Source organism: Dothidotthia symphoricarpi, assembly GCF_010015815.1.
Source record: "Dothidotthia symphoricarpi CBS 119687 unplaced genomic scaffold P153scaffold_21, whole genome shotgun sequence".
Classification (NCBI taxonomy): domain Eukaryota; kingdom Fungi; phylum Ascomycota; class Dothideomycetes; order Pleosporales; family Dothidotthiaceae; genus Dothidotthia; species Dothidotthia symphoricarpi.
In genome coordinates this window covers 111251-134118 of record NW_022985028.1, presented here as the reverse complement: position 1 = coordinate 134118, position 22868 = coordinate 111251, and the positions used below count along the sequence as shown (strand labels likewise).

Here is a 22868-nt window from a genome sequence, read left to right as displayed (position 1 = left end):
TTCACTGGTCTTCCCCTTATACATCTCCCCAAACACAAATATGGACGAAATCGCACCCGAGTACGACGTTGTGGTTCTGGGAACTGGTGGGTACCCCGCCTTCGCTGCGCTGGCCGCCAGTAACTAACATTACCCAGGTCTCACAGAATGTGTTCTATCAGGGTATTACGCGCGCTGTTGCTGTAAACTCCGAATGCTGACACGCTTCCAGTGTTCTCAGTGTCAAGGGCAAGAAGGTGCTCCACATTGACCGTAACGATCACTATGGCGGGTAGGTCTTCCGAGCTCTGTTGTTCGAGTACGTGAGAGCTTACATGACGCAGTGAAGCCGCCTCTTTGAACATCGAAGCAGTACGTATCTCCACACGTTTTCGTACGAGCAGCAACTGACAAACGTAGCTCTTCAAGCGATACGGACAGACGACCGGCGAGCCATGGAAGAAGTATGGCCGCGTGAACGACTGGAACATCGACCTTGTCCCAAAGCTTCTCATGTCCAACGGTGAACTCACCAACATCCTCGTTTCGACCGACGTCACAAAATACCTCGAGTTCAAGCAGATCGCCGGCAGCTATGTGCAACAGGGCGCAGCTACCAAGGCGACTGTTGCCAAGGTGCCCTCAGATGCAGGCGAGGCACTCCGGTCGCCACTGATGGGTCTCTTCGAGAAGCGCAGGGCCAGGAACTTCTTGGAGTGGGTTGGCGCATACAAGGAGGATGACCCGGCGTCACACAAGGGTAGGTTCTATCGAGACGTGGCGATGTAGGACAACTGTATTAACAGTATACGATAGGCCTTGACACGCAGTCTTGCACTATGAAGGAAGTTTACGACAAGTTCGGCCTGGAGCCCAGCACCCGCGACTTCGTTGGACACGCTATGGCGCTTTACCAGACGGATGACTACATTGACCAGCAGGGCGCGGCCAACGAGGCCATTCAGCGCATCAGGCTCTACGTCAACTCGATGGCGCGGTACGGAAAGTCGCCTTACATCTACCCTTTGTATGGCCTTGGAGAGCTTCCCCAGGGTTTCGCCCGACTTTCAGCTATCTACGGCGGCACCTACATGCTGAACACCGATGTTGATGAATTCATCTACGACGGCAGCAAGGTCGTTGGCATCAAGGCCACCATGAAGGAGAAGGACGACGCCGGCGAGGGCATGAAGTTTGAGACTAAGGCGAAGAAGATCCTCGCAGACCCCTCATACTTCCCCGATAAGGCGCGCGTTACCGGACATCTGCTGAAGGCCATCTGCATCCTCAACCACCCGGTTCCCAACACTGGCGACATCGATTCCCTTCAACTCATCATCCCACAATCCCAGGTTGGACGCAAGCACGGTATGTCACGACAGTCGCCTCTCAGAACTCACAGCTAACTTATCGACTAGACATTTACATCGCCGTCGTCTCCTCCGCCCATAACGTCTGCCCCAAGGGCTACTACATCGCCATCGTGTCGACGATTGCCGAGACCGACAGCAACCACCACCTCGAGTTGCAGCCTGGTCTCGACCGCCTCGGACGCATCGAGGAGCAGTTCATGGGCCAGCCCATCCCACTCTACGAACCACTCGAAAGTGGTGATAACGACAACATCTTCCTCTCCAAGAGCTACGATGCTACCAGCCACTTCGAGACAACGACGGGTAAGTGATGTAGATGTTTGTGCAAATCACAGATGCTGACAAATGTGTAGATGATATCAAGGATATTTACCGACGTGCGGAGGGCCAGGAGCTTGTTGTTGAGGGGTTGAGGGAAGGTGCGAATTTCAACGTCGAGGAGTAGACGTTAGTTTGAATTGGAACGTGTTAATATGTGCAACAAGCGGTCGCTTAAATATATCACTGCATGAATTTCTGAGATTTAGCCCATTGATAACTTTTGTTCGCGTTGCGGAGCGGAGCGGCATTGCCAAGAGGTGCGCACCTGTGCTCGCGCAACATTGTTAGACCATTAGGGTACTTTGCATCGTCTTCACTTTCGTCTCTACGAGACTTCCACTCCTTTGTACACGTTCAAGATGGCGAACCAAAGGGTATCGCGTGGGCGCTACCGCTTTCTACTTGTGGCTGTAGTGTTCCATCTCGTCTACATTTACAGGTCTGTACACGCATTGGAAGTAGAGTGTGGATGTTGGTCTAACATGAAAAAGCATATTCTCGATATATTTTGTGAGCCCGGTCGTCCATGGCATGCGAGAGCATCGCGTCGAGACAAGAGAAGCGCCCGCGAAGCGATTGGTGCTGTTTGTTGGTGAGTGAAGCTATACCCCCTCATGGCCTGTTGGAGGTCTAACAGCTATAGGGGATGGTCTTCGCGCGGACAAGGCATTCCAGTCTTTCCCTGACCCGGATCCAAAGCATCATGCTATGCTACATAAGCCCCTGGACGCAAATGCCTCCGATATAGGCTCGGAATCCCTCGATGATCCAAATACGCCCCGCCCTCTCGCTCCGTTCCTTCGCTCCCGAGTCCTCGAAAGTGGCACCTTTGGTGTCTCCCATACCCGCGTACCCACCGAATCGCGTCCTGGTCATGTCGCGCTGATTGCGGGGTTATACGAAGATGTGTCTGCGGTTACAACAGGGTGGAAGATGAACCCTGTGAACTTCGACAGCGTGTTCAACCGCAGCAGACACACATGGAGCTGGGGCAGTCCTGACATCCTGCCCATGTTCGAACATGGCGCAGTCCCTGGACGGGTAGACGCATACTGCTATGGGGCCGAAGACGAGGATTTCTCCAAAGACGCGTGGTTGTTGGATGAGTGGGTGTTTGTCAGGGTCAAGAAGCTGTTTTCAGATGCGAAGACGAACAACACGCTGGATACGCAACTGCGACAGGGAGGAAATGTGTTTTTTCTTCATCTTCTGGGACTGGATACGACGGGACATGCGCATCGGCCGTATTCGTGGCAGTATCTTCACAACATTCAGATTGTGGATCAGGGTGTAAAAGAAGTCACGAAACTCATCGAGGAGTTCTACGATGATGACAAGACGGCCTTTGTGTTCACGGCGGATCATGGCATGAGTGATTGGGGGAGCCATGGAGATGGTCATCCGGACAATACACGCACGCCGTTGATTGCATGGGGCGCTGGTGTCGCATCACCGGTGCGGAGTGCAACTGGGATTTCACGGGGCCATGAGGATAAATTTTCGTCGGACTGGAATCTGGACCAGATTGAACGGCACGACGTAAACCAGGCCGACGTGGCAGCTCTCATGGCATACCTAGTCGGAGCTGACTTCCCTACCAACTCGGTTGGCGTGCTTCCTCTCTCATACCTCGATACGGATCCAAAGGCCAAGGCGGAAGCGCTTCTTGTCAATGCCAAACAGATACTGGAAATGTATCACGTCAAGGAAGAGCTGAGGATGTCTGGACAGCTCTACTACAAGCCTTTCCCTGGACTTGGCGACGAGACACATTCGGTGGAGCATCGCGTTTCCCTGATACAGAAAAGTATCGATGAAGACGATGCCGAGGACGCCATCCGACGAACCTACGAACTCATCGACACTGGTTTGGAGGGCTTGAGGTACTTGCAGACGTATGACTGGTTGTTCCTGCGAACGCTGGTAACCGCCGGGTATATTGGCTGGATCGTCTTTGCAATCACGACGGTCATCGATTTGCATGTGTTGAACGAAGCGTCGCAAGCACAGCGGACGACGCAGAGCATCGTGGTGTTCTCCTCGATACTTGCCGTTCTGTACGCTGTTCTTCTAAAGCAGCGCTCTCCCTTGGTCTACTACGCCTACGCCCTTTTCCCGGTTTTCTTCTGGGAAGAGATCTATGCTCGTAGATCGTCACTTGTCAAGGGAGGAAAGGTTTTGTTTGGGCAGGTCTCTTCGAATGGTGATATAGCGAAGCTCGTGCTTTCGACGTTTGGCTTTTTTGGTCTCTTGGAGGCCTTGGTAGGAAACCCATGCACCGCTCGAGTACATAACACTCACGCATTGGGCAGGTTCAAAGTTACTCACACCGGGAGATTTACACGGTCTGCTATTTGCTCGCCACATGTTGGCCCGTATTCTATGGTAAGGAGTTCTTGAAGAAGAACATGGGCACAGTGGCGACCTGGGTACTCTCTTGTATTGTCATGAGCGCCTTTACGATGCTTCCAGCGAACAAGGCCGAAGATCCACGTTTGATGTGAGTATCCTAACGTTGGTTGCGAAGGCGTGTGCTAACAACAAGAAGTTTCCTTGGAGGCAGTCTGATGTTCGCTGTTGGCGCATTGTATTTGCTCTTTGAAAAGAGCATCTTAGCCGACGCAGACTTGGACGAAGAGCATACTGAGCTCAAAGTAAACAATGGGTCTCGAACCTTGTTAGGTGCCCAGGTAGGTTTTCACGTGTACATGTGTCGACTTGTCGCTAACATGATACAGCTCGGACTTGTGCTCCTTGCCATGATTGTCACCCGGAGTAGCATCGGATACATCCAGAAACGACAAGGTTTACCACTTGGTGTGCTGGTAGTGGGATGGTCAACGTTGGGTAGGCATTCTCAACTGAAGATTCAATGCAGAAGATTAACAGCATACAGTGGGCTCCCTGGTTCTACCACAATTCCACGGGTTATACCCCAACAACAACTACGTCCATCGCCTGGTGGTCATGTTCCTGCAGTTCGCACCCACCTTCATCATCCTCACTATCTCGTACGAAGGGCTCTTCTACCTCGCTTTCTGCCTTTGTCTCTTCAGCTGGATGCGTCTGGAGCACCAGGCCTACCAACACAAGGCATTGGCGTCTTCGTCCGCTCCATCATCAACAACTACTACCACACCCACTTTGACGGTAGAAGAAACGAACAATCGCCCTCTCACACTTCTTGATACCCGTATCGCCCTCTTCTTCTTCTTTTTCATCCAATCAGCCTTTTTCAGTGCTTCCAACATCGCCTCAGTATCCTCTTTCTCCCTCGACGCCGTGTACCGGCTCATCCCCGTCTTCGACCCCTTCTCGCAGGGGGCACTTCTCATGCTTAAACTCATGGTGCCATTTGCGGCCCTGTCCGCGAACTTTGGGCTTCTCAATCGTCGCTTGGGCGTTGCGCCGAGTGCACTTTTCATGGTGGTTATGGCAGTCAGCGATGTGCTTACGGTGAGGTTCTTCTACATGGTTAGGGATGAGGGGAGTTGGTTGGACATTGGCACGAGTATCAGTCAGTTTGTTATTGCGAGTCTGCTGGGCTTGTTTGTGTGTGGGCTGGAGGTGTTCAGTGGGTGGAGCATTAGCGGGGTCGAGTTTGAGGACAGGAGAGGCAGTAATGGGAAGGCGAAATAATGCTGGTGGTGTATGTAATGTTTGGATAGAACACAGACTTGTGATAGGTGTAATTTCACATGGTCGAGACAGCGATGCATATGGCTGTGTATGGCCAGCGCGAGGATTGCCTGGACAACGCTGCGTGTTGTTTGTCCGTGTTCCTGGACGACCTAACCTCTGGCGTGGCACTAAATTATGCGTGTCTGTTGTTTATGCATGTGCCTAGAATGGGGTTCTTCTCGATAGCGCGCGCGACGTGTGTCGCGCGGCATGCTTATCCGTGCGTGAGTGCGCAATCAGCGGGAAGAACAGAGCAGGAGGTTGGCGATCCTGGCGGGGGGAAGCTTTGACGGCTCCCCTCTGCAGCTCGATTACACTGCGATACTCCCAACAACGACCAGGGCATCGATAAACGACGCGTCAGAGAGCCCTCCTATTTCTTGGTTAGTCGTGTATAAAGAGGGCAGCGTGTGCAACGGCGATAAGGTTGCGTGTCACGCTTGTTGGTTCATCATCATCCGACCAGGCGCCAGTCCCAGCCTCGCCGATATCAGCCATCCGTATTTCTCCAAGCCATCACGCCCAACCACTCTCTCGTCGCCCGCGTGCAATTTCACACGCCAATCCTTCGGCGCCATTTAACCAGGCCGCTGCTCGCTCGCTCTCGCAGACGCCTTCCTTTCCTACACTATGTTCTTCAGACGCCGCTCCTCCCGCGCAAATAGCTACGTGGACAACGACGCACCCGCCCGCGCCCAGTCCCTCGACGAGTACACGGAGAAGCGCCCCGACTCCAGCCGCACACAGCCCACGCAGCAGTCCTCGGTCGCGGTTGACGACAGCGACATGTATCCCCGCCCGCAGCAGCCCCAGGAGACGACGCTGCCGACGCGCCAGCCCATGGCGAACGGCCACGGCCACGGCATGCCGCCCTCGATGGGCCAGTCGGCGCCGTCGCTCAACGGCGGCGGTGCGGCCGCCATGCCCGATCTGCTGACGCAAGCCTTCAACCAGGCCATGCGCCCGTACCTGGAGAAGATTGACCACCTCGAGAGCCAGCTGGCCGAGCAGCAGGCCTGGATCTCGCAGCTCGAGAACCAGCGCACCGAGATGTTCCACTGGATCGACAAGCGCGGCCTGCGACCTGGTATGTCCATCCGTCCACTTTCCTGCCATTCCCCCAGCTAACACCCCCACCCAGACGTGCCCGACACCCTCGCCAAGATCATGGATACGACGACGCCCGACGCTGCCCTCACCCTCAACGCCCAGCTCGACCGCAAAATCACCATTGTCAACTTCGACCTGCACCGTCTGCAGGACGACCTCAACGACTCCATCTCCTCGTCGCACTTTGCCTCAGCCATGCTCAAGTTCCTCCCCGACGTGCAGCGCCTGGCCCAGCTGCCCACGGGCCCGCGCTACGCCTTCGATCTGCTGCTCAAGCTCGGCGGCAATCTCAACTCACATGGTGGTCTCGATGGCGCCGAGCCAGGCGACATCGAGGCGCGCCGCGACTTCTACTCGCGCCTGGACCTGGGCATGGTCGATGTTGTCAGCCGCCGCTTCGGCGAGGGCGAGGACTGGAACGTGCAGCGCGAGATCAAGCGCATTGAGAAGACGGCCCACCACCTCAAGGGCTTTGGCGTCGAGCCATACTTCCCCCAGACTCTGGACCTGATGAAGCGCGAGCTGGAGTTCCAGGGCCCCAATGGCGCGCAGGCAAACGGCCAGAGGTCGCCCCCGCGGTACCATTAGTTCCTGCCTTTGTCCTGTCCTGTCACGTTCTGAGCCTTGAGAGTTGTGTAGTCTTGATGCGTTTTTGCTGACTGCTGGTTGTTTTTTCTGTGTCTAGGAGTCGACGCGTGCGCTTTGATGGGGGGTGCGTTCCTCAGGCAGACGGCGCGTAGGATGCTTCGACGTCTGATCGTCCCTCGCCTCTTCCTGATCCTCGCGCTGCTGCTCGTCTCCATCGCTTGTCTCTTGCTTCGACTCCTCCTTTCGACACTGCTGATTTGCCTCCACCCCCGCCACTGCGTCCCACGCCGGATTTCGTCTCCTACGCGTCTGCTAGTCCGACGTCGCTTCGCCGCTCAACGCTCTGCAACGGCAATGGCGCGGCTATTCGACGGTCGCTCCCTAAGCCATTTTTCGCCGAGTCGGACGTGGACGTGTGAGGGGTGTTGCAGTCAGATCAAATCAAGCCGAATCCCAGAAACCACCACGGTCAGCTAATCACATCGACTCTACACCTTCCTCGGCCGTCATTCTTGTTCTGCATTGCTTTGAATCCTCTTTCTTGTATTTTCCTTCCCGTCTTTTCGTGTGCGTTATTCGTTATTCGTTATTTGGCATGGGTGGGTTGCGATAGGCGATGAAATTTCACGATGTATTGGTAATGATGGCGTTTTTTGGGCGCGGTTTTTGCTGCTTGTGTACGAGGGCGAAGGATACCATATATAGGCTGCTGTTGGGTGGGGTGGCATGGCTTGGGGGGGTTTGGGAGGGGTGGGTGGATGGAAGGGGGGGATGGGGGGTGGTAATGAATGGATGGGAAGGGAAGGGAATAGAAATGTAAAACTTGAAGGTTTTGTACTTTGTCTTGCTGGCGTGTATGGGTGATGCGGATTTGTGTGTGTTTTCTAAAGTGTTGTACGGTTTCCATCCTCATCTGGAGAAATATTCCCCCCGTTCCATGCGTTCGTGGCCATGCCATACTTTCTGTACATCGCACATCTTCCCGTCTGCTTGTATTCTACTCTGGCTGGGTATACGTTTCCACCGTTCAAACTATTCAAAATCAGCGTGTCACCAACTCATATACGCAGGTTTGTCATTCCCGCCAGCGAACAAAAAAAAAGACATACAAAGATGCGTAGGGTCTTGGTGCGGAAACAACTCGGCACTGTATGGTTTTTCTTCCGCGTGTATGTCTGGTGATGAAATGTATGGTATGGCTTGGGGGGTTGATGTGATGGATGGGTTATGTAGAGTGGGCGAGTGTGCTTCGTTTTAGTGAGAGTGGGAGTGGCATGTCATGTCGTCTTGGTTATCTGGTTGTTGCTGTTTGTATGGTCTGGGTTGCTGGCTTGAGTGTTTCGGTGTTGATGGGGAATGAGACTGTGATGGGGAGTCGGGCTTCTGGAAGAACGGAGATGGGAAGTTGGGGCTGTTGTGTACTGTTTTTGTTGCGAGTTTGGGACTTGATATGGACACAACCGGGTAAAAAGATTTGGGACGGGTGTGGAGAGGTCGAGATGAGATGAGATGAGTAGACATGGTGGTGCAGCGTGTACACCTGGGTTTCTGAGCTTTGAGATTTGGATGTGCGAGGGCGTTGGGAGAACGACAAGCATGATTGTGGGACGTTTTGTCCTCAACAAGAAATGGAAAAACACAAGATGTCATTCATGCCAAAGTTCAACAGTGTATTACCCCATATCTATATACTCTACGCAGTGCTGCTCGGCGCACTGCTAGTCAGCGAGACTGGTGTTGGTGTAGCCGATGCAGAAGCAGAAGCAGTAGCCGTGCTGTTTCCTCCGCCCGACGTCGCTTTCTGAACAACTGCTTGCACGACTTGGCCTGTTTGAAAGATCAGTCTCACGTGAGCAGGAAATGCGAATTGGTTGCTTACCAGCTGTGTTGAACACGATATCTACAAGCGCGTTCAATGGCTCGTATGAGAACGTCTTCTGCGTTTGTCCTTGGGAAAGCTGCTTCAGACTGCCCGTGACTTCGGTCATGTTCAACTACAAATCGTTAGTATCCTCATGTGCTGAATGATGGTTAGACGCACCTGGTAGTTTCCGACAATCTGCGAGAGCGCGTCTCCTGCGCCGCCTGTGACGTCCTGAACGATGTTGCCGAGATTGTCGACGAGGAAGTTCAGCGTCTTCCCGCCTTGCGTGATCGATCCAAGCTACCTCCCATTAGCAAGTATTCTACTTCCAGACATTGAGATACTCACAAGACCGTCCACAGCCCCAATAACATCGCCAATCAATTCCGTTGCGTTGCCCACCAAACTGATCAACAACGGATTCAAGTCCAAGGAATCGAACACCCGCTCGACAATCTCCACCAAGTTACCCAGCCTCACAATCAGCTCGAGATTGACATCGACGTCTGCAATCGTGATGTTCACTTTCTCAACAGATACAGCGACACCGGCGTTGATCTGCACGAGCCCAGCGACTTTGGCATTGAGATTTAGGTCCGCAGAGAGTTTCTCGACGATGAGCTCAATGCGACCTACGTGCAGTTCCGGGACAACGAGATGTACATCGGGAGCCGTGGATGATGTTGGAGTATCGGGTGTAGACGTGGACGTTGTGCCGTTTGAGATCGGTCTGTTGCTGGTAATAGGCGGGGTTGCTGAGGAGGCAGTTTGAGCAGAGATCTGTGTCGTGAAGACGAGGAGGATGCTGATGAGCAGAAGGCGGATAGAGGACAACATGTTGGCGTGCTGTAGTGAATGGGGCGACGACAACAACAACAGCGGGCAATGCGCAAGACGAACCTACTACTCGCAAGTAATAAGCAAAAGCTGGGATTAGAACGTTAAAACAACGGCGTTGCAAGCGAATTTGTGGCTCTCGTTATGCACATCCATGTTGCATGTTCTTTTACAAATGCTCATCTCGGATCAGCCCCCTTACAAGGGTCATGCAACCTCGAGCCAGGATGTCTACAGGGCTACGAGCCGTGTTTCTGGGGTAAAAACGTCCAGAACTTGAAAGACTGGACGAGACGTTGAGATTGCATGCGCAAAACGGGATTGCGTCGTGCCGTTTTCTGACATATCTCCTTATGAGGGAGGTGGATGATGGCGGTCGTTCCCGTTGGTTATTCTCCTACCGCACCCGTCATTCTTTTGTTGCTGGACTACTCGCACTGATTGAGTTGCTCGTCCTTTTCGTTTCGTCGTTTGAACTTCACATACTTTCCGTCGTTCATTGCTACACGGCCGACTACCACAATGCGTTCAATACTTTCCGTTGCCAGCCTTCTTCTGTTACCCCTCCCTGCCCTTTGTCAATCCATCACTGACAGCGACGGCTACACTGGGTACAAACTGGACATCCGAGAAGATGGCGACCCGCTCGCCGTTGTTTACGAAACCGAAAACACAACACTGAATGTCTCTGCTCTTATCCCAGAACCGGACGTCATGCTCAACGCTTCCGTGCACGTCGGCGAGATATACATCGGCGTCGACAACCTCACTGCGAAAATCAACCTCGATGCGCAGGTCCTCTCACTCCTACAATTCAATGCGGGAGTCGACCTCAGCATTGAGAAAGTCTCGCTGTTGATCCAGAATGTTACCGCAAAAGTGTACCTCGAAGCCCGGCTCACCAACCTCGTCAAGATGATTAGCGACGTGCTCGACTCGGTCGACCTGAACCCCGTGATCGCCGAGCTCGGCAACGGACTGGGCAGCGTACTCGACGACGCAGGCGACTTGATCACCGATGTTGCCGGCGGAGACGATGAAACAACGCAAGCAAAAGCCAAGCGGGAAATCGACCTCATGCAATTCGAAGTCAAAGAAAACATCCTTTACTCGGTAAACAATTTCTCAGGCAACACGCACAAGCGCCGCGTCCTGGCCCAAAACGGAGACATTGTCGAGCAAACACTGAACAACTATGGCTCCGTGTCCAGCGAACGCGTCGTGGGCAACTATGAAAAAGACATGCGCTTCAATGGATTCAACGAAAGTGTGACATTCAAGGGGGAAGAGGTTCGCGAGGAAGAGTACATCTACGAGCCTTTCAAGGGGCTCTTTTCCATCTCAGGCGTCTTCAAGAATAAAGTTACCGGCGAGGTGGTTGGGACGCAGATTCTGGCTGAGGCGAGGGGAGGCGGCAGCGCGAGTATTGGCAATGTAGATTGAGGGGGTGTTATTGACCGGCCTGACCTTAATACAGAAAATTATCATTTCGAAGTTTCATGTGTTTCGAGGACTGGGCGAGTCGAGAGCGTGATCGGAATCTGTCGCGTGACGTCATGTTCACACGAAACCACTGCTAGCGCGATTGCCATCCCAAATCGGATCCATGGCATGATATTGTTTGGCCAGACTAAGTGAGCTTGCAAACTGCGGGCTGGATGTTACGTTACATTCCTGTTTATCAGCTTCACGATACATTCATTTCATCACTTGGTCTCTGATTCGACGCACGTGCGGCATCACACTTTCTAGAGCCATGGAACCGCCAATTCATTCATTTGCCCTTCACATGCCAACCACCGAACACATTGTGCCAACTCCCTAGGCCGGGGGTTCGTGCCTTCACCCTTCCTCTATCGCCCTCTTCCTGTGTCACTCTTGATTGAGAACCGGCTCGCCAGTACTACTCAACATTGTAAAAAGCGCTATAAAACAGATGTGAGTGATGCGACACGTCGGGCCGTACATGGCTTGGTACATCTGCTATGTGATGAGAATCTGGTTGATGATAAGTTCAGCAGTGGTGGTGGTAGTGGTGCTGCAAGAGTTTCCGTTGTGCTTGGGCACACCAAGATTATGCTCAAGTGATCAAGCTTCGAATCATCCATATGTTGAACAAATAGTCTTGTCAGTGCGGTGGCACTACTTGGTAGGGACACCTGTTGGTATGTAGACAAAAGCGCCACAACGCTTCTGTTCTGAATGGGCGAATTTGTTGGATAACATGCTGAGTGGTATATATGTTACGTCCTGGAAACTACTCAACATCCCTGACACCGCAGCCTTCTGCTGTGGACGCCACTGTACATATTCATGCAGTGAATTTATCCGCGTAATAGTAGTCATTGGGACCAGGAGCGCGAGCACGAATCTTGGCAATGAATTGCGTGCTTGATACCTCCGCATATAGGACGCCATGCCAACACATGTGTCCAAGTGACGCCGGATATGAGAGACGTCATATCGCTGTCGCCAAAGTCGAGGAAGCAGACATCAATAAGCAAAGGCTGAGAAATACGAACTAAAACATGCCAGCCGCAGTGCTCCCAGACCCACCTACGATCCCGAGATGGAAGCGACCAGGCAAAACTACTGAGAATCTCGACTGGGCAGATATCAAGATCATCGACCTGTCGACATTCGATGAGCCCGGGGGTAAGCAGAAACTCGCAGAAGAACTACGAGATGCTGTAAGTGATGGTATTGTGATGGTAAGCCCAACTTTTGTAGACTGAATCGAAGTTCAGGTACACCACACGGGCTTCTTCAGTATTACTGGGACTGGATTTACTCAAGAACAAGTAAATCGTCAGTATGATATTGGTCAGGCTTATCTGAATCTTCCGCTCGAAGAAAAAGGAGACCTGAAGTATCGATGTGACTTTGGACAAGGAAACTACTTTGGGTATCGAGCAGTAAGTACAAACCGCAATTACCGCCGCCATACTAACGTGCTTTGTGGTAGGCCCATGAGAAGACAGTGATGGGTACTGATGTCCTGGACAACGTTGAATCAGTCAACATCCCCAAACTCATACACTCCAATTCACACGAACCTTTCCATCCCTTCCTCCGCCAATTTCACTCAGAAATCGAAGAATTCTCGCGACGCTCGCTCGAATTAGCATCCAAAGTCTTCACACTGTTCTCCATCATCCTTGAGCTCCCAGAGGACTACTTCTCAAAGCAGCACCTATACGACGATCAATCCGAAGACCACCTACGCTACATGATCTACCATCCACGATCCGCCTCGGAAGATGTGAAAGTGCAAAACACATGGTCCCGCGCACACACTGACTTCGGCTCTCTCACAATCCTCTGGTCGCAGAACGTTGCCGGCCTGCAACTCAAAACGCCAGCTGGAGAGTGGAAATACGTTCTCCCGGTCGACAACGGAATCATCTGCAATGTAGGCGATACGTTAGATTTCTGGTCTGCAGGATATCTCAAATCTACTGTTCATCGCGTGCAAAGACCCCCGGAAGATCAGGCGCATATCCACCGCTTGGGACTGTTTTACTTTGTCCGACCGGGAAATGAAGTGGATATCAAGCCCGCACCGTCACCGTTGTTGAAGCGCTTGGGGCTTGTGAAAGAAGATCGAGAGGGGGAAGAACCGGTTAGGGGATTGCAATATGTCAGGGAGAGGGTGAAGAACTACCATGATCACAACGATTATGCGGACATGAAGGGGAAGACGTTCAAAGTTGGGAATCTGGAGATTGAAGATGAGGCCGCGTAAGTCGCGGAAAATCTCGTGTTACAACTTGGTGATGGCCATGGTGCCACTGCGGTCGACCTATCAGAAAAGTATCAGATCGAATATTGAAAACCAACACACAAACGACTTACAACGACAAGATAGCAAAGAGAATAGAGGTATATCCAAGTCGAAGTCAGACTTCAGTGCCTGCTCCAAACACTAGGTTTTCTTCCAGTATGACGATGAAGTGTGATAATATAAGCTTATTCACAAGAAGACTTCAATTGTGCCTTTCTCATGTGTTATATTGTGTTTGTAGTAAAACCACAATCGATGCTCTCACCACCACTCCGACAACGCCAAGTAATCCCATACCCAAATACTCCTATCCGAAACATAGAAAAACACATGCAAAATATGTGAGCTACCAAGGCCAACTTACTTATAAAGCTCTCCCAAAACACCAACAACGTAACACGTAGCCGTCACATAGATCGCTGCCTTGAACACACCACCTACTCTCCTTTTCCTCACTTCATCATCCATCTGCTTCCATTTCTTGGAATACTCGTCGTAGTCAACATCCGTATACTTCCCACGGAAGAATTGCTGCAGATCTTTGTTAGGGCCGAAGTTCATTCTCTCAGTACCTGTGTCTTCCGTTTTAGAATTTGTGGACGTTGATGTGGTTGAGAACGATTTCGTCTCGGCACCACAATCGCGTAAAACCAACATATCGCGTTTCGCGGTGACGATCTCGAGGCTGGGGACGATATGTGGGATGAATTTTGCGGGGGAGTCGAGAGTGGAGAGGGCTTGGTGGATAGGAATTATGGGGGAGGGGTCGTGTGATGAAGAGGTGGTGGATCTCGTTATCGTTAAGGTGTCGGTTTGCGGGTTGTGAATAAGAATTGTGTAATGTGTGTGAAGGTTAGTCGGCGAAGGGGTGCTCGATCCAGTGTCTGAGAGAGAGGATTGAGTAGTGATTGAAGGCGATGAGTTTTCCGACGGTGTTGTAGAAGCGGATGCTTCCACAGCCGTGTTGTCCGTCCGAGACGTTGTAGTAATGTTCAACGTGCTGTCAAGGTCGGTAGGAGTCTTTGCTGGTACTGATATGTCGTGGCTTTGCGACAGTGGAAACACCTGAACTACCGGTTCCTGGTTTACTAATGTGCTTTCGAGACTTGAACCGGGGTTTTGTTTTTCACTTTCCTCCGATTGTGCATCCTCACACTCAACCGCTACTTGTTTGTGATCCACGGTGATTGGACCATACACATCCTCATACGCCTTCCTCACTTCGTTCACCAACTTGCTTTCCCCAAGCTTCCTCTTGGCATTTTCCTTCAGCCTCTCTACCTCAGGGTCGACATCGGCATCCTGGCCCAGACTCTGTAACTGTAACCCAAAGGGCCGGAACAAACTATTAGCCAAAGGACTTGGCTCGTCGAATATCCTCTTTGGAGGTACTTTTGGTGCTCGGGAATAACCATCATCGGATAGTCCTTGCATTGCGAATTTCTGTGCCTGGACTTCACCCGCAAGATGTGCGTCGGCGGCAGCATCCAGAACAAATTTTGATGGAGGGGTATCGGCGGAAGTGGATATCAACTGCCTTCCAGAAAGTGTATTTGAGGGAACAGGAGGTTCAAGGTCTTCGGTCTTCGGGCTTTGAGCTGTCTCCCGATGTTCTTCCCCCGGAGCTGCAAGCGTCACACCATACAACTGCATAGCACGATCTACCAATTGTGCAAGCGCGAGCTGTGTATCTCTTAATGTGAGCAAACGATGGGTGATGATCCTGTAGTATGCCTGCACATGGCTTTGAACTTTGCTATCCTCAAGACGACCCTGCAAACTCCAAAGGAGACTTCTTGTCAGTTTTGAATTCTTGTGGCACACGGTAGCTGCCTGTCGAAGTCGTCTTTTGAACAGCTCGCCGACTTTGTCCATACTTCCCGTTTTCTCGAGTTCACTAAGCTCCGTGTACGCGACGCTGAGCTCGTGTTCTGTTCGTTCAAACTTCCAACGGAGTGTCTGCATGTCTTTGAGTTTGACGGGCGTCGATGCATGCGTTGTCGCTTCCATAGAACGGCGACGGAGTATTGAGGTGGATTGATCAAGCATTTCCTCGTCGTCTTTCAGGCGTTTCAATAGCTGTTTGCACGCCGGAACGTCGCGTTCCAGATCTTCTGCAATGTGTTTTGTTGCACTTCGGCCTTTCTGAATACGAGCCAGGATTTTGTCGAAATACGCCTTGCTTAATGCCAGCTCGCTCGCCCCTTCCGGAGTTGGGTCTTGCCAGAAGTGCTTCGAGAGCGTCGCGCCGCCTTCTTCGAGCCATCGTTTCATTCGACCTACGCTCGACTCAAGCTCATGCGGTTCAGCAGCGATCGGATGTGCAGGCCTCCCTTCCGGCTCAGGGTTCGCTGCCTCTGGCTCCTCTTGTAGCTGTCGCATATGTCGCTCAGTGCGACGCACAAGTTGGTCATTGATCGTCTTCGACTCGACCATAGAGTCAATATCTTGAACATTCTGATGGTTATGTAGAAAGCGTTCCTCCAAGGCTTGAAGCTTCGCCTGCTTTCCAATATCGCCCTTGACGGAAGCTCTCTTTCCAGCCATCGATGCTCGAATATCAGCTGCACTGAGAAAGTCAATGTCATCCTCTGGAAGTACACTGAGCTTCTCTGAAGTAGACTTTGAGGCCGTACTCAGTATTGGCTCATCACTCTGTTTTCGCGTTGCTACTATGTCTTGTTCAAGCGACCGATCTGTCTTCGCAACAATTCCACGCGCAAGGGGCTCACTACACCCATCTTCCTGAGCCATGTTAGTCTTGGGGATCTCTGGCATCAGTGAAACTTTGTAAGCAGCATCAGAGGGCGGTGTCGCAAAATTCTTGGGTACTACGTGCCACGCCATAGGTACTTGCGCATCTCCTTTCTGTTCTGTAGCAGACCTGATCCCGGGGGTGACAACACCTGGAATTGATACTCGTCTTTGCAACGTAGTTTGTCTCCATGATTTGGTACTTGCCTCGTCGCTAGAAACAGCCTCTGGTTGCTCCGATTTCATCGAGAGAAACTCATCAATGAACGTTGATTCTCGAGCGGCTGCTTCGTCTCTCAAGACAGCCAGGTTTGACTGCTTCATTTGCTCATTGTTCATCGACGAGATGCCGGGCCTCTTGTGGGTCTCTGTCGATGCGGATGGGGCTGATTGGGACGAAGCTAACCCATATGGAGCATTCTTAGTAGCCGTCGTCTCAAACTCATGTGCTGGAACATTGTTTGTGACGTTACCAGCGACGGTTACGTGCGATTGTTCACGTGGTCTTCTTAAGTCAGATGGAGAGACAATCCCAAAGTCATCTCGCTCATAATGAGTTGTCCTGATACATGGTTCTGGGAAATGTGCTCCTCTTGTCCGAGAAATATTGGCCCTTGTTTCAACGACAGGCTTTCGCGTGTTGCCGGCTTGCATTATTGGCTCCTGGTTCAACTTTGCTCTGTTCCCATAGTCGCAAGCTATAGATTATCAGCGTCTGATCTCCCTGATGCTTTGGCAACTCACCATGCCCATCTCTTTTGATGGCACTCTCCTTCCTCACGACATTATCCACATCAACGTCGTTCAACATCCATTTTGGGAAGCTCTTGTATACCCAATCCCAGTCTTTCAGACCCTTTCCACTGAGCATATCTTCACTCGCACCAAACAATGCTTTATATGGGTCTTCTTGCAGTCGTTTACGCCATAGTTTGTACTGTTGTAACTGTCTCCACTCAGAATTGGACATGCCCTCTGGACATTTCTTATCAGTGGAGGGTTCCTCATGATGAGCAGACTTGGGAAGCGTGCGCGAGAAGCCACGCGTACGAAGGGCGGCTTCGTTGTCACGGAGGATCCGCTGGGCGTAGCGGTTGATAGGAGAGCGTGACCAGAGTGAAGAATCGTGGCGCCACCAAGTCATTGTGAGTGTCGGGTATGGGGACGAGGCGTGAGTTGCGCTAGATCTTGCGCGTGTGGTAAACACGTAAGGTTACTACAGCTATGCACCACAAGATGATTAGCCGACTTTGTACGTGATAACATGTCCAGGGTCTAGAAATCACGAGAAAGGTCATACAATGTTGTGATCTAAACAGGACATCGAATGTCAGGGGCTCCTCGGAGTCGTGATCCGCCTACGATTCTAGGCAACCACACTCGGGCAACCTCAGGTTCAAAGACAATCTGACGAGGATGATAGCCTCAATCTCAATCAAGTCAACGAGAACTTATAGTCGAACGATGTTGGAAAGGTTTACAATAACTGAAGAAGATGTGGATGAGAGAGGGACGAAGGTGTATGGTGAACTTGCCCCATATCCCCGCGTTAGCTCCGTACCGATCATTCGCGGGGTACGCTATCAGCCGACCGTGATCTTCGCGTCACCACTCCCGCGATAGACTTTGCCATGCCTCGCGTACTAATATGAACCAGATAGCTCTTTGACATGCAGAGAGATTGGGGGCTTGACGTCGGCAATCTGCTACGCGTTCCAAATGGCCCTATGTTGGCGATAAGGCGATAAGGCAAGCACGCTAGTGTGGCCCGTGCAGCCTTCCGCCCCATATCGAGGTCTGAGGATAACAATCGACCTGCGGTGACTGCGTCTTTGCCATAGTACCACAACAGAGCAATCACCTTGTCGATTGAGAGAGTGAATGGATAAAAGTGTATCACTGGGTAAGTGGCTGGGAGAGATGAGTTTCTTGCCGAAATTGCAGATTACAGTTGAATCTTGCTCAACATGTACACCGATTTTTCATTTTTGACTCTACCCAATTTTACTGAAGGCCAAAGATCCTATAATGAGTTTATCATGCTGGTGTCCTCATGACATCCCACATACTCGAGCGACTGCTGACTTTGCTCCAGTACATAGATCTCGTGAAACAGCCGTAAAGACAACACATTGTCTAGCTTCTTCGCATACATCAAGAAGCCCCCGAAGATGTTGATATGTGTTTGATGGCTTTTACTCCAGTACTCTAGCGAAGTCAGATCGTCAAAGTAGCCGAGACCGAAAGTTCTCTCTAGACTGGCTTCGTGCGTTTTTGAATCGACCACATCCCACAAGTTCATGGAATAACACCCAACATCCTGGCCTGAGTCTCGCAGAAAGTTCATGCCAGAAATGAGTACGGGATGCATCGTCTCCAAGTATAGTTTGCGCTCTTCGGGCAGAGTATCTGACCAGTCTTGACCAGAGCGAATGATAGTCAGGTTTTTCTTTCCGGGCACACGAACCCTCTTCGATTCATTGCCACTCTTGTGCGTACCGCCCCGAGTATTCCAACTCTCGCCTACCAGCTTGTCGTCTTGAGCAGCCGCGAACCGGTCTCGCATACTGCCCCAGTATGCATGCTCCCTCATCTCACCCGATATCTTCTCTTGCATGTTCGCCGCACCTTCCGGATGCTCATGGTTTGAAAATACGGTCTCAAATCGATCTACTGATGGGCAGAGAACTTCTTTAAACCAGCCATGTACCTCACTCTCACGGTCTGAGCTCTTCCACCATGCTTCAAATCCAGATTCAACCTCCCATTCTTTGTGTATCTCTGTACTGGGCCAGTACGCGAAGACAGCGATGTTGAAGAAGCCCCGTTTGTCGGTCACGGATGCGGTTTCCCAGCTGGAAGGGCGCACGTTCTCCGGTATGTCGGTCATGAAGTTCTTGATGGTCGAGATTCCAGTCCGGTTGTCGTCCGTTCCCGCAGGGTACTGAGCTCCGATAATAGCCAGAACCAGATTTTCCATTTTCTTAGGGAATCGAGCACAATACCCCGGGAAAGGTGGATTGTAGTTCGGCGGCGTGCTCACTGGGCACTTTCGCTCCTTGCGAAGGTGCTCTGGAATCGCGGACTCGAGCATCGTACGTAGTAAAGCTTATCTTGAAGCCGATGGGTTGAATTGAGTTACTGAAAAGACTGTTGTCAATCTTGAGCCTTGAGTACAGAACTCGAATGTGGATTGAAGCATTCTTATCATGTTTGGAATGTTCTACCCCACTAGCCTTCTCCTATACTACGTCTCTCTTCCCGCGTCTGTTGATTGGCCGGCGAAGGTCGAATGTGGATTCGCGACCCTACACTATGTTCCGTATCACAGACACTAGGCTAGCTATTTTAGACTGGTGGCCGTCGACGCGGAATTACTGCGCTCAATCCCCACCTCACATCTTGCCGTACTCGGAACACATCAGTATCGCTGCCGTGTTGCCAATGCTAGGTGGTCGGTATTCCAGAAGAGCGGTGGGAGGGAAATGATTCTGAAGCCTCACCGACCTTACATCTGTGTTGTCTCCGAAAAGTGAAACCCTCATTGGCTGAGAATTTGCATACCAATGTTAACGACATAACCAAATTGCTACTTTTTACACTGTACCGGAAGACAACGAAGAACCAAGTTCGAAGAAGAGTAGCTGCTTATACTTGGTCATGGGTAAGAGACTTCAATTTAGGTTCCTAGGAGATCGTCCTGTCTCCTATGAAAAGATATTTTACTCTCATACAAAAGTCGTTACATGCATTCACCATGCCCAATCTGTATCAAACTAAAGCTGAAGTTGGATGTGCGCAGTTAGAGATGAGTACTGCGATAAGGGGAGAAAGGAGGACAATCTCCAGCAACAGAGAGTGATACAACTTTCTACAAAGGCGCGTATAACTTTAGGACATCAGAAAGTGATTCAATAAAGGTATTAGATGTAAAGAAGATTGTCCGAATTGAGAAATGTTAATCTTTTCAAACACAGGTGACCGACATGGCTTTTGAGGTATGTCTCATTGCGTCCCAGCTCACATTTTCTCCTGAGACTCGCCTCTCTCAATAGCCACTAGGCACCAAGGAGTTCGCCCAGGCCTCCACATCCGAGAATTGATCCTCCACATCGTCTGGTATTCCATTTCCATTCGCATCGACCCACTGCGTTCCTCCAGCAATCGTTCCTGGCCCACCCACTGAGCTCTCATCGCTGATAAGCTTGCCCGACTTGCCCCTGCTCTTCAGTTCCGTGATAAGCAGCGTGTCCAGTGCGTCGCGAACCTTGCTCGCTCCAACGGAAGTTTCAACATATGCAAGTGCGTCTGCAGCAGAGAGGATCTTGCTTGGAGCTGGATGAGCAAACTTCGTGGTCTGGATAGCCATACCGCCGTAGTTCGATGATGCAACACCGAGTTCTTTTCCATTCAACGTACCATCTTTGTCTGAGTCGTAGAAGTTCTTTTCCACGTAGCCTTTGAAGTCTGCGTTTCCGCGCGTGAAGGCTGTAGCAGAGGTACTCGGTCCGCTGATAAAGTAGTTGCCAACAATGTTGACTTCTGACGTGCCCGACGAGTCACCGCCCGCTATATAGCCGCCTCCGCCGCCCCAATTGTAAATCACGTTATTGGTGAAGTCGTTCGTGCCCTTAACTTTCGGGTTCCGCGTCTTGTTGTCGATATACAGGTTACGGAACAAGCTGACGCCGTTACCAATCTCCGTCTGTATCAGTCCGCCACAAGAGTGTGTCTCTAGACCCTGGGAAATGATACTGTTCTGAATAGTGATATTTCCCGCCTCGGGCCCCGAGATACTGAAAGTCTCATCCCGACCCCACGACACCGAGATGTGGTCGAAAATCATGTTACTCCCCTCGGCGACACCTGCAGCATCCTTGCCGCTCGTACCTCCCTTGCCCATGCGGATGCGGATGTAGCGTACAATCGCGTCGTCGGCGTTCGAGAAACTCCAGCCGTTGCCGTAGACAGTGATGCCATCGCCAGGCGCGGTTTGGCCTAAGATACTGATCCTTTTTGAGAGGACTATACGCTCTTTGATTTTGATCAGGCCACCGACAGAGAATACGATAATGCGGTCTGGCTTCGAAACGGCGTCGCGTAGAGATCCAGTACCGCTGTCGTTGAGATTGCTGACGACGTAAACAGAGCCACCACGGCCGCCGACGGCGTTACGGCCAAAGCCCTCTGCGCCAGGGAAAGCAAGCGCAGATGCCGACCCGATGATGAGTGGAAGGAGAGATAGAAAATGCATAATGATCGGGATAGAGAAAAAAAAGAGATAGGAATGACGAATAAAGAATGTTATATATATTCAAGACTGTTTGTTTCAAACAGACAGCAGGTGTTGTGTTCTTGAATCGTATATGTTTCGGACCCTTACATATACGTTTACCCGTTTAATCTACTCTGAGTGTTTCGAAATTCCAAGAGTTATGTCCTCCAATCACAAGCTCCTCTCAACGTCGATCTATCACCATGTTCAAGTGAGGCCACGGGATATTGTTGAGGCGAACTACTATGCCGAGCATATAAGGCGCCTATTATATTACCCTCGTGTCATTCAATATCCAGCGACGAGCTCTTCGCCGCCCACTCCCTTGAAATTTAAGAAAACATCGGTTTTTAAATAGTTCCAGGAGATGTTGTTTTATTCATCGATAGAAGGGGTGCGACTTTTAACTGACCTACAATGTGAACATGTTTTTTGTGGTGTTCTGCAGTTCCAAAACTCAACGTTTTCCATGTTTCGATGTACTCATTGTATTGCCGCTATTTCGATCATATTTAGGTCGTAATCCGGTTTTACTCAGAGTCGATTGTTTTGGCCAGTACTTTTTGGTCTTGGAGGCTGATGGTAGAGCTGCGACGGTATCGTGATATCGAAGCTGTAGTGGTGCGTTGACCGTCGGGCGAGGCCATGTGTCAGTGTTGGGTTGCCAGATGTGCATTCTGCGAATCAGTTACATTGGCAACAAAGATTGCAAGCGAACGATATCCTCGAATTAGAAAGGAGAGGTGGAAAGTGTTACCCTTACTGACAGAGCCTACATGTTGTAACTATTATAAGACCTACTCAGAGTGTAAGATCATCATCGTTCTGATAAAACCAGGTCCACGAATACTACTCTGCACTACGCATCATCATTACGCCCGCAACGAATCTTCTTCGATGCGAAAGATCATACCTGGCCGGCCATATCAACTCTACCGATGTCCACTCGATAAGTCCGCTATGCATAGCTTTCCTTGCTGTCCAAAGCCGTATATTGCCTTATTCATCCTGTAAACCCGAGATTTCCATACAACCCCTCCCTGTCCATCTGTTTCGATGCACGCCTACCACCCTCACCCCCATGCCCGTCAGATGAATAGACCAAGAGATCCCAGCGTTGATAAGCCCCTCTCCGCGGAGCGAAAACGCATTGAAAGTATTCTCGTGTGGAACGCCGGGTGGACGGTGACGTTCTTGAGGCCGAGATTGAGGGACGTGGTGAGAAGGACGAGCGAAAGGATGTGCCGAGGTTGGCCGGCACTTTGCGATTTTATTAAGCACACGCCATTGCGAAAGTGATTG

The 22868-nt window shown here is 51.2% G+C and overlaps 9 protein-coding genes across 9 annotated transcripts; 5 read left to right on the top strand and 4 right to left on the bottom strand.

Annotated features, from left to right (window-relative positions):
• Nucleotides 1–40: 40 nt before the first annotated feature.
• Nucleotides 41–1797, top strand: P153DRAFT_300449 (rab GTPase activator; the record flags this gene model as incomplete). The annotated part of the gene is made up of 8 exons (XM_033664329.1): nucleotides 41–86; nucleotides 138–162; nucleotides 212–271; nucleotides 324–351; nucleotides 400–739; nucleotides 796–1347; nucleotides 1398–1655; nucleotides 1706–1797. 8 exons carry the CDS (start codon nucleotides 41–43, stop codon nucleotides 1795–1797), a joined length of 1401 nt encoding a protein of 466 aa, XP_033519331.1.
• Nucleotides 1798–1983: 186 nt separating this feature from the next.
• On the top strand, nucleotides 1984–5414 carry P153DRAFT_349034 (PigN-domain-containing protein). The gene is made up of 7 exons (XM_033666231.1): nucleotides 1984–2112; nucleotides 2165–2265; nucleotides 2317–3935; nucleotides 3986–4173; nucleotides 4222–4363; nucleotides 4412–4520; nucleotides 4570–5414. The coding sequence occupies exons 1-7, from the start codon at nucleotides 2033–2035 to the stop codon at nucleotides 5310–5312; spliced, it is 2982 nt and encodes a 993-aa protein (XP_033519330.1). The 5' UTR covers nucleotides 1984–2032; the 3' UTR covers nucleotides 5313–5414.
• Nucleotides 5415–5984: 570 nt separating this feature from the next.
• On the top strand, nucleotides 5985–7052 carry P153DRAFT_379041 (uncharacterized protein; the record flags this gene model as incomplete). The annotated part of the gene is made up of 2 exons (XM_033669837.1): nucleotides 5985–6441; nucleotides 6496–7052. The coding sequence occupies 2 exons, from the start codon at nucleotides 5985–5987 to the stop codon at nucleotides 7050–7052; spliced, it is 1014 nt and encodes a 337-aa protein (XP_033519329.1).
• A 1693-nt stretch (nucleotides 7053–8745) lies between these two features.
• Nucleotides 8746–9753, bottom strand: P153DRAFT_389794 (uncharacterized protein; the record flags this gene model as incomplete). The annotated part of the gene is made up of 4 exons (XM_033670872.1): nucleotides 8746–8879; nucleotides 8932–9046; nucleotides 9094–9216; nucleotides 9265–9753. 4 exons carry the CDS (start codon nucleotides 9751–9753, stop codon nucleotides 8746–8748), a joined length of 861 nt encoding a protein of 286 aa, XP_033519328.1.
• A 522-nt stretch (nucleotides 9754–10275) lies between these two features.
• On the top strand, nucleotides 10276–11196 carry P153DRAFT_349026 (uncharacterized protein; the record flags this gene model as incomplete). The annotated part of the gene is made up of 1 exon (XM_033666230.1): nucleotides 10276–11196. One exon carries the CDS (start codon nucleotides 10276–10278, stop codon nucleotides 11194–11196), a length of 921 nt encoding a protein of 306 aa, XP_033519327.1.
• A 1008-nt stretch (nucleotides 11197–12204) lies between these two features.
• On the top strand, nucleotides 12205–13723 carry P153DRAFT_400437 (2OG-Fe(II) oxygenase superfamily protein). Its single transcript, XM_033671822.1, has 3 exons — nucleotides 12205–12443; nucleotides 12501–12668; nucleotides 12719–13723. Exons 1-3 carry the CDS (start codon nucleotides 12282–12284, stop codon nucleotides 13496–13498), a joined length of 1110 nt encoding a protein of 369 aa, XP_033519326.1. The 5' UTR covers nucleotides 12205–12281; the 3' UTR covers nucleotides 13499–13723.
• A 174-nt stretch (nucleotides 13724–13897) lies between these two features.
• On the bottom strand, nucleotides 13898–17435 carry P153DRAFT_389791 (uncharacterized protein; the record flags this gene model as incomplete). The annotated part of the gene is made up of 2 exons (XM_033670871.1): nucleotides 13898–16989; nucleotides 17036–17435. The coding sequence occupies 2 exons, from the start codon at nucleotides 17433–17435 to the stop codon at nucleotides 13898–13900; spliced, it is 3492 nt and encodes a 1163-aa protein (XP_033519325.1).
• An 860-nt stretch (nucleotides 17436–18295) lies between these two features.
• On the bottom strand, nucleotides 18296–19469 carry P153DRAFT_434650 (uncharacterized protein; the record flags this gene model as incomplete). Its single annotated transcript, XM_033673098.1, has 2 exons — nucleotides 18361–19469; nucleotides 18296–18314 (listed from the first exon to the last, which is right to left on the bottom strand). The coding sequence occupies exons 1-2, from the start codon at nucleotides 19383–19385 to the stop codon at nucleotides 18296–18298; spliced, it is 1044 nt and encodes a 347-aa protein (XP_033519324.1). The 5' UTR covers nucleotides 19386–19469.
• Nucleotides 19470–20140: 671 nt separating this feature from the next.
• P153DRAFT_370265 (polysaccharide lyase family 1 protein) lies at nucleotides 20141–21149 on the bottom strand. Its single transcript, XM_033669000.1, has one exon. The coding sequence runs from the start codon at nucleotides 21135–21137 to the stop codon at nucleotides 20340–20342; it is 798 nt and encodes a 265-aa protein (XP_033519323.1). The 5' UTR covers nucleotides 21138–21149; the 3' UTR covers nucleotides 20141–20339.
• Nucleotides 21150–22868: the final 1719 nt, after the last annotated feature.

Excerpts from the sequence above, each read along its gene's own strand:
- P153DRAFT_349034 (XM_033666231.1), top strand. The coding sequence starts at position 2,033 with ATGGCGAACCAAAGGGTATCGCGTGGGCGCTACCGCTTTCTACTTGTG. Across the intron at positions 2,113-2,164 it reads CATCTCGTCTACATTTACAG|CATATTCTCGATATATTTTG; the intron begins GTCTGTACACGC and ends AACATGAAAAAG. Across the intron at positions 4,364-4,411 it reads GAACCTTGTTAGGTGCCCAG|CTCGGACTTGTGCTCCTTGC; the intron begins GTAGGTTTTCAC and ends AACATGATACAG.
- P153DRAFT_400437 (XM_033671822.1), top strand. The coding sequence starts at position 12,282 with ATGCCAGCCGCAGTGCTCCCAGACCCACCTACGATCCCGAGATGGAAG. Across the intron at positions 12,444-12,500 it reads CAGAAGAACTACGAGATGCT|GTACACCACACGGGCTTCTT; the intron begins GTAAGTGATGGT and ends ATCGAAGTTCAG. Across the intron at positions 12,669-12,718 it reads ACTACTTTGGGTATCGAGCA|GCCCATGAGAAGACAGTGAT; the intron begins GTAAGTACAAAC and ends GCTTTGTGGTAG.
- P153DRAFT_370265 (XM_033669000.1), bottom strand. The coding sequence starts at position 21,137 with ATGATTTTCGACCACATCTCGGTGTCGTGGGGTCGGGATGAGACTTTC.